The sequence below is a fragment of the Monopterus albus genome, unplaced genomic scaffold (genome assembly GCF_001952655.1).
Source record: "Monopterus albus unplaced genomic scaffold, M_albus_1.0 scaffold51.1, whole genome shotgun sequence".
Taxonomy (NCBI): Eukaryota; Metazoa; Chordata; class Actinopteri; order Synbranchiformes; family Synbranchidae; genus Monopterus; species Monopterus albus.
In genome coordinates, this window is record NW_018127931.1 from 7,093,559 (window position 1) to 7,103,230 (window position 9,672).

Sequence of the window (9,672 nt, forward strand, 5' to 3'; positions counted from 1 at the left end):
CGGTTGGGGACAGTGCCTCTGGACTGGCAGACCGGGGTGGTGGTCCCTCTTTTTAAGAAGGGGGACCGGAGGGTGTGTTCCAACTATAGGGGGATCACACTCCTCAGCCTCCCCGGGAAAGTCTAATAATAGAACAAACAGACCTATATTTTTTAGCAAGTAGTGAATTGTGGCTGTGACAGATTAGCCTGTAGAATTAATGAGGTTTATTTTTGATCTCTAATTCTGTTCAATTGTAATTGGCAGTAATTTCTGGAACATGATGCCTATAGATTTTATGTTTTCTTAAATTAAAGCTTCTTAATTAGCCTACAGTATGTAGGCTACTGACTTTCAAGTTTTCCACACAGTACTTAAGAAGGTTATTGTATGAATGATGAGGGCAGCTTGGGTAACTTGGACTCGACTTAGACTGGTCGTTGGTGACTTGGACTTGAACGTTCAGGACTCAGACTTGAGGTTTAGTGACTTGAATATAACTAGTTCAGGTGGTCTTGGAGGTCAAGTCCAAATTAAGTCACAAACCAAGGTTAAAGTCCAATTTAAATTGAACTTTAATCTGACTCAGTTTCAAGTCCTCATTGCTGTTTGTGAGACCATGACTTTTCTGAAGCTCCAATTGGACATTAATTTAAGAAGCATTTCTCTGACAGGAAACTGAGCGAGGAACGACCTCATGTAATGCTTAATCAATTTCCCTGTGAGAGCATCATCACGGTGAAGGACTGCTTGGCTGCAGTGGCCCACAGAGTGAAAGGTGGCCCAGCACCTGATTGGCTACCCGAGACCTTCAATCTTCAGACAGAACTGCCACAGTTCATCCGACATTATCAACTGAGACAGCAACGGTTGGAACTTGATATTTTTTGTCATCACTGAATATGACAGCGTACAAGTTGATTTTATGTAAGCTGGCGGTCTGATCAGTAAATGACAAGCTGCAGCAGACTGGCTATATTAAAGGTGTCTGGTTGTGTGTTTCAGGGGAGAGGATAACCACTGGATCTGTAAGCCCTGGAACCTGGCCCGTGGACTAGACACACACATCACCAACAATCTGGACTACATAATCAGACAGAGAGAGAGTACACCAAAGGTACCAACATACTGTACATACTGTATGAAAAGACAACAATGAGACAGAGCTTGCCTAAGACCCTCTCCACATTAGACTGACTAAAGAAGCATCACAAATACATCTCTTCTTCTCTTGTTAGGTCTTTAGTTCCCTAGATCAAAACTTGCTACTTGCTCAGTCTGTTTAATATGAGTCTGTCAATGTTCAGCATTTACCTTGAAACTGTGAATTGTTTGTAACATCATGTACCACTGGCACCCAGTAAGTTACTACTGTCAGAGAAAAATGCTCAGAAAGAGGGTTTTTTTTTTATTTCAGATCTTTTTATAATGGCATGCAAAAGAACCAGGAGTTGGTTTGCCAAAGCAACTACTCAAAGTTAAAAGGTTCAAATCTTATATAGATCTTGTGGGGGAACTTTTCCCCATCACCAGACAGGGATCCAGTCCACAACCCATGCAGTTCTTTATCGGCTGTCAAAAATCACTCAGTCTAAACAGTCTGTTGCAAAGTGTAAGATTTATTGGGGAAAAATTTAACAACACCCCAATAGCATGTTTCCAATCCATGGAGCAGAACGACTACAGAACTTGAGATATTCCTTTTATGTCTTATATAACTCCTCCATGCCAGTGGCTTGATTCATTCCATCTTTCTCTCTGACCTACCTAGCAATATACTATTATATCACGGTCACTACCGGTTTCTAACAAAATAAAAGTGTCCTTAAAGGAAAAATGCTGCTTTAAGTCTGTGTTAAGTCACTGATGTGTTGCACTTCCCATCTGAAGTTTAATACACTAATTAATCTGTATCGTGACAGGAACCATCTGGCTTTTCACTTTCACGTGGCCACACACCTGCACACACACAGCTATAGTCCAAACTTTAAGATGCATTTTAAAACATGTTCCCTTTACATATTTTATACATTAAAATATTTCAAATGATATACTGCAATATATTTTCTTTTTTTTAGTTAGATGTTGGTGTCTGGTGGAAACTACCGGCCAAACCACAGCTGTATGTATAAAAAGTGTGAAGACTACATTCTGTGCAAACCCAGCCTATACAAAATGCCTATTTGTATAGGCTGTATCAAATCTATGCAAATGTATCTTGTGCAAAAGGACAGAGTATAGGGTCTTTTGATAAATGCATAAAAATGTAATATGATGGCATTAAGTTTTGAAATTAACTGCAGTAAAACAGGGTTTTACTGCACTGATGCTGAATATTGTGCTCCCAATTGGAGCCTGACTGCGTTGTCCTCAGTTTTACATCGTTACTTTTGCTGTGGATTGTTCCATAATCATTTATAATAATTTTATTATATAATAATGTAATACATTAATCGCATGATACATTTTCTTTTTGTTCTAAGACTGTTCCAGTGAGATGATTTGAGTCATAGCTTGTGAGTGAAAGACAAAATGCCTAGATAAAAGGGGTCTTGTTACATGTCCTCCCAACTGCTTATTGGTCAGTCAATTTTGTGGGTTTTTATGGATTTGTAGTGCTGAATGGTCTCAGCAGCGAGGGTATACAGCTATGTTAAGCCCCAAGGGGAAAATGTGTCAGTCACCACCTGCAGTGGTTAAAAATAAATTTTGTCACATTGTGCTCCAAATATGTTATGCTCGTAGGGGCTATTCAGGCCTATTTAAGCTTACTTCTTTCTAATGCTGTAAATTTGCCTCTCTGAAGAAACTAATCTCTGCACACCTATGTAGAGAGGAGCACTACGGGTACCCGCAGGTTGCTGATGCTCACCAAGGACCCGACAAGCATTTCCCAAATGTCAACAATGTAAATTTAGCTATTTAGTTAAAAAAAAAAATCCACACACACAAATAACTTTCTGCTTTTGGTTGTGTCTTTGCTTTCCAGGTGGTGTGTAAGTACATTGAAGATCCAGTGTTGTTCTACAGGGAGGAGGTGGGAATGGTGAAGTTCGATATTCGCTACATGCTGATGTTACGCTCTGTGCAGCCTCTGCGTCTTTATGCCTACAATGTCTTCTGGTTGCGCTTTGCTAACAGGTACAACATATATACAAATAAACTACTAGTCAAAAGATTGGACGTACTTTCCCACTCAGTTCACTAAGACGGTGTGTCCAAACTATTGACTGGTAGTGTACATACACACATTAATAGCACCTTCATGTATCAGTATCCTTAATACCTGAGTAATACTTCAACATATTATAGCAGACTAGCATTCAGTGTTTCTTGCTGGATGTCCTCTTTTTGCAACACCTCTTGTTTGACCTCTTGCTCATTATGTTAGTTGTGGCTGAAATACATGCCAATTGGTTGAGAAAGAACAATTAAAATATTATGACCTAATGTAAATTTAGTTTTTGCATTTTGTTATGTGCAAAAGTTGTTCCTTCATAAAGATCATAGGCATTCCTCTGGAAAATAGAATCCCTTAAAAAAGTTTTCTCTCGTTCTCCGACTGTTGATAGAGGTGGGATGGTAATTTTCCTCTTTTCCCACCGAGCATGCATTTGTTCAAACATAAGCGTTGACATACAAACATAAGAATGAAGGCATCATGACCAGATAATATTATGTTCATTTACCAGATTTGCCTGGATCTGATCTTTTATTTTTTCTATCTAGACCTTTCTCCTTGGACCATTTTGATGATTACCAAAAGCACTTCACCGTCATGAATTATGCAGAGGGTGCAGAGCTTAAGCAGGTATGTGTAACCCTTTTCAAACAAGCACTGGAACCCTGAAATTATCTAGACATTACCCAGGAGGAGCTGTATGTGAGAAAGCAAATGTCCGAGTCAGTTGACCCAGACGTGGACTTTACACTGCCCGCTCCCTAGTACAATGCCCACGTAATGACTGAATGAGCCTATGTGAGAAAATAGCGTAGAACTTGAAATATTCACACAGAGCTAGTGAGCATTTGATCATTTGATGGTGAAGAAGTAGGGTCATTTACAGTGAAGATGCCAATGAAAATATCTAATTGGAGACATTAGGAGATTTGGGAAGAGCCGGCACCAGAATCATCAGACAGATTAAAGGAAGGGCAAGAGACTCATTCTGCTCTCCCAGCATATTTAAAAATGCAAATGATGAGTGAAGGAGGAATGAGTAGGGGTTGTGGCCTCGTCTCTATTTAATGTGCGATATGGAAGATCAGAGGACACTGACCATAGCTCACAGTGGCATGGACAAATGGTATTTTTCCATGAGCATGGGTCATCCCTGCTGAGTTGAGGCATGCGCGGCAGAGCCATGCTGAGCTGCTTCTTAGTCAGCATGGTCGTTTGTCCTCTGCAACATAAAATGCATTGTTTATCTTCTGTATGTTGATCACATGAGGGTGGTGTGAGCTGCTGAGAAGTGGCACATAACTGGTGTTGGTGTAGTGTTTCTAGCTTGCAGCATGGAGCCCCTGGTGCTAGGTCTTATTTTAACCCCTCATCCAAAAACGAAATATAATTCACTGAATAACCTTAAATATAGTGTATGTTTTGGTGAATAATTTTTGTCAGTTTTCCATATAGCCTCCATCTCCTCTTATCGTTCCCTCTGGGTTGTTCCTCTTTTTCCATTTGGCGTCAGAGCTTCTTTTGCAGATGTCACCCCAGCTGTGGAAGAAATGCTGGTGGTGTAGTCGGTGACAAGTTCAGTTTCCCTGGTTGTAGAACAGTCCAGACTTGTGTTTCATCTCTTTCCTTAGTGTGCTTTTCCTTTCTCTGGGCTCTTTTTTTTATTATTATTATTACTTGATGTGGGCTTTTCTCAGGCCTTCTCCTTTTTAGAGGCCTTTTGAGTTTAACATCAATATGGTTTTCTGGTGTCTGTGTCACCTGTAATAAAAAGTTGTATCACTCTCCCTATGTTTCTAGGTGCATTATGATGAGTTCATCCCCATGTTTGAGAAGCAGTATCCACAGTACGCATGGAAAGAGGTGGAAGTAAGTGTAAAGTATTTCAGAATCAGCTTTATTGGCCAGGTGTTTTGGACAAACGAGGAATTTGACTCTGGTACAGCAGCTCTAAATGTGTACTGTAATTTTCGGACTATAAGCCGCACCGGAATATAAGCTGCACCCACTAAATTTAAGACAACGAAACATTTTGTACATAGCCACAGGTGTCCACGTTGTAACATGAGATATTTCGACAGCCAGATCGATCACCTGTAACTTGAAAGCTGCACCATATGCATTTTGTCGTGTGTTGTCCATGATGAGGGTGTGTGCATAAAGCGACAAAAGTAGCGGCTTATAGTCCGGAAAATATGGTACGTACATATCAGCAAGCAAAGGAATGTGCATTAGGAAAATTACTTGTAAGGAATTCTTAAGGAATTATGGAACTGTGCATAAAAAACCTACAATTCAGCTGCAGGAACATAGTTCCAATTTTAGTTCCTAGGCTATGATACATACCTTTTAACTCACCCCATTACAAACAGAGCCATTATTAGCCCTTGGGGTCCCCAGTCATTAACGTTGTCTTTGATCCCGACTGTGGTTTAGTGGGTACACAGGTAACAATGTCTTTAAGGGCTTACTACTTCTGGTTGCTCCTTGTGTCATTCAGGTTATTTTAATCATGTCTTTTCCTTCTGTTATCTTTTCTCTTCCTTTGACTCCTTTTCCTACCTCTTATAGGCAGAGTTGTTTAAAGCATTCAGGGAGCTTTTCCAGGCAGCCTCCTCTCGACCAGCTCCATATGGTATCTGTCCCTACCCATCATCCCGGGCAATATATGCTGCAGATCTCATGCTAAAGTGGAGCACAGGGGGAAACGGTGGGTTTTGGATAAGGCCAGCCTTCTTCTATATTAATAGTATTTTCAGTACTCCACATACAGAGACTAAAACCAACAATGAATTGCCTCTACTCATGGTTAATGCCTGTCAGTCTCAAACCTGGATCAGCTTATTTGTCTGTGCCATAGAACTTGCTCAAGCAAGAATATCTTGGGTTGTGTCCTCGTTTAATTTATGGGTAAACATCCAGAGCAAATTCCTCCTTAAATCGGGACATACAGTGCCTTGCGAAAGTATTCGGCCCCCTTGAACTTTGCGACCTTTTGCCACATTTCAGGCTTCAAACATAAAGATATAAAACTGTAATTTTTTGCGAAGAATCAACAACAAGTGGGACACAATCATGAAGTGGAACGAAATTTATTGGATATGTCAAACTTTTTTAACAAATAAAAAACTGAAAAATTGGGCATGCAAAATTATTCAGCCCCCTTAAGTTAATACTTTGTAGCGCCACCTTTTGCTGCGATTACAGCTGTAAGTCACTTGGGGTATGTCTCTATCAGTTTTGCACATCGAGAGACGGAAATTTTTGCCCATTCCTCCTTGCAAAACAGCTCGAGCTCAGTGAGGTTGGATAGAGAGCGTTTGTGAACAGCAGTTTTCAGTTCTTTCCACAGATTCTCAATTGGATTCAGGTCTGGACTTTGACTTGGCCATTCTAACACCTGGATATGTTTATTTGTGAACCATTCCATTGTAGATTTTGCTTTATGTTTTGGATCATTGTCTTGTTGGAAGACAAATCTCCGTCCCAGTCTCAGGTCTTTTGCAGACTCCATCAGGTTTCCTTCCAGAATGGTCCTGTATTTGGCTCCATCCATCTTCCCATCAATTTGAACCATCTTCCCTGTCCCTGCTGAAGAAAAGCAGGCCCAAACCATGATGCTGCCACCACCATGTTTGACAGTGGGGATGGTGTGTTCAGGGTGATGAGCTGTGTTGCTTTTACGCCAAACATAACGTTTTGCATTGTTGCCAAAAAGTTCGATTTTGGTTTCATCTGACCAGAGCACCTTCTTCCACATGTTTGGTGTGTCTCCCAGGTGGCTTGTGGCAAACTTTAAACGACACTTTTTATGGATATCTTTAAGAAATGGCTTTCTTCTTGCCACTCTTCCATAAAGGCCAGATTTGTGCAGTATACGACTGATTGTTGTCCTATGGACAGAGTCTCCCACCTCAGCTGTAGATCTCTGCAGTTCATCCAGAGTGATCATGGGCCTCTTGGCTGCATCTCTGATCAGTCTTCTCCTTGTATGAGCTGAAAGTTTAGAGGGACGGCCAGGTCTTGGTAGATTTGCAGTGGTCTGATACTCCTTCCATTTCAATATTATCACTTGCACAGTGCTCCTTGGGATGTTTAAAGCTTGGGAAATCTTTTTGTATCCAAATCCGGCTTTAAACTTCTCCACAACAGTATCTCGGACCTGCCTGGTGTGTTCCTTGTTCTTCATGATGCTCTCTGCACTTTAAACGGACCTCTGAGACTATCACAGTGCAGGTGCATTTATACGGAGACTTGATTACACACAGGTGGATTCTATTTATCATCATTAGTCATTTAGGTCAACATTGGATCATTCAGAGATCCTCACTGAACTTCTGGAGAGAGTTTGCTGCACTGAAAGTAAAGGGGCTGAATAATTTTGCACGCCCAATTTTTCAGTTTTTTATTTGTTAAAAAAGTTTGAAATATCCAATAAATTTCGTTCCACTTCATGATTGTGTCCCACTTGTTGTTGATTCTTCACAAAAAATTACAGTTTTATATCTTTATGTTTGAAGCCTGAAATGTGACAAAAGGTCGCAAAGTTCAAGGGGGCCGAATACTTTCGCAAGGCACTGTAGCTTCAGCCTTATGTGAACGGTTTGTGTGCTCTGTTCATGCTTAGAAAAAGGAAATGTGCGCTAGGTCAACACGACCTAGAAGTTCATGTACTGGACATCTCAGACAATGCTCGGAAGAAGGGGTGTGGAGCTGGCATGGGACTGTGTCTCTGGCTCAAGCCATAGAAGGCTGTGTAACTGCGAGAAGATAAAAGTTAGGATAGCTCTGGGTTAGGAGAGAAGGCATGATGGTGCTGCAGTCGTGAGTGTGTTTTTGGACCTGACTCTGGACTCTGACTGTACCCTGTGACCAACACTGACCAACTCTGTGACAATCTTCTTATTTAATACTTTATGTATTCCATTGCAGGAGGAGTAACTACCAGATGACCTATCTAACTACCAGATTAACTACTACTCTGTTCAGAATAATTGTAATATTAAATGATTATTTAAATTGGGCTTATTTGTCTGAATGAATTTAGTTTGTATCAGATCCTAACAACTACAAATTTGACCTTGGCTACTACATTATACATTGCGAGAACCACTCTGGGTTTTATACCCTGGGAGTGAGGACATTTTGGCCAGTCCTCACTTTGACTTCATATGGCTCTTTGAGGGTTAAGACTTGGATTTAGAGTTAAGGGGTAGAATTAGGTTTAAATTAGGGGTAATGGCATTTAGTTGTGATGAACAGGATAAGACTGAAGTACAACAAAACCTGAACAAGTTCACCTTCTGTTGCACTCTCATTTATTGTATTTCTGCTATTACAACTATTAAACACTACCATTGTAACACAAACCAACACAAAAGGACATTCCCCAGCATGCAAACAATAAATGTTCCTTTGGCTATTTTCTTATATAAACTAAGCACTTAAAGAGTTAGTTAATTTTTGCAGTTCTAATACCAGTATATTGTAAAAGAGTAGCTACTTTCACCTGTGAATGTCTTTGTATAGCACACTAACATTTATGTTCTTATCCTGGGTTAGGTGAGCGGGTCATGCAGCCTCAGATTTTGGAGTTGAACTTCAGCCCAGACTGTACCCGGGCCTGCCTGTACCACCCGTCCTTCTACAACCACATGTTCCAGACGCTGTTCCTGGATGAGCCTGAACAGTGTCCAGTCACACAAATCATTTAATCAAGTCAAGAGCAGCACCAGACAGTGTCTGTCAACCTTCTTTAATAAAATGGTTTATTACAGAGTTGTTCTTAAAACATCTTGTGTTACAAATTTAAGTACCACTGCTGTTTCCTTTCAGACAACTAAGCTGTGGTGCTGTGAAACTTAAATGTACAGATGGTGCCCCTCTCCCTTCCACAACCTTGCTGATTGTTCCCTCCTTCTTTGCTTGCCTTTTTGCTTCGTGTGTTGTCTGCTGTCATAGATAGGCCAGTACAGCAAGGAGGGTGTAGTGGCAACTGCTGATAGTGGTAGCCCAGAGAGGAACTGAAGTGTGTGCATGAGGAGGAAAGAACATTCAGACAGGAAATACAGCAAGGTGCTGTTGTATAAAGGGAAGTGTGAGCAAGCAGCTCTAAGAGGAACAACCAAGGCCACTGTTCTAATGAACTTTTACAACATGTTTACCACAAATACCATTACATCAATTGTTCATTTTATATAAGTTGTCTATTTCTTTGTAATATTTGTTTGTTTTACTCTAAATAATCTTTATTTGTTGTGGTTGTAACTTGTAGTCTAGACATCTATTAGCTACTTTTATTCAAGAAAATGTACATGAAATGTACTCTGGATATTCATTGAGTATACACAGTGGTAAAAGTAGTATTCATATTAATAAGTAGAAATTGGAAGTAACACAATGTAAAAAATGTTACAAGTAATATTCAAAATTTTACTTGCATAAAAGTGCAAATATATTACCATCAAAATATACTTGAAGTACCAAAAGTAAAAGGACTCATTGTGCAGAAT

At 40.2% G+C, this 9,672-nt stretch overlaps 1 protein-coding gene across 1 annotated transcript in view; it reads left to right on the forward strand.

Moving 5' to 3' along the window:
• Positions 1-9,672, forward strand: part of ttll12 (tubulin tyrosine ligase-like family, member 12) — a 51,740-nt gene extending 42,068 nt beyond the window's left edge. Inside the window, exons 8-14 of the mRNA XM_020601340.1 lie at positions 654-848; positions 985-1,096; positions 2,969-3,120; positions 3,709-3,790; positions 4,961-5,029; positions 5,732-5,870; positions 8,723-9,672. Of these exons, the coding sequence (XP_020456996.1) occupies positions 654-848; positions 985-1,096; positions 2,969-3,120; positions 3,709-3,790; positions 4,961-5,029; positions 5,732-5,870; positions 8,723-8,874 (901 nt within the window). The 3' untranslated portion in view covers positions 8,875-9,672. The remainder of the gene's footprint in view (positions 1-653; positions 849-984; positions 1,097-2,968; positions 3,121-3,708; positions 3,791-4,960; positions 5,030-5,731; positions 5,871-8,722) is intronic.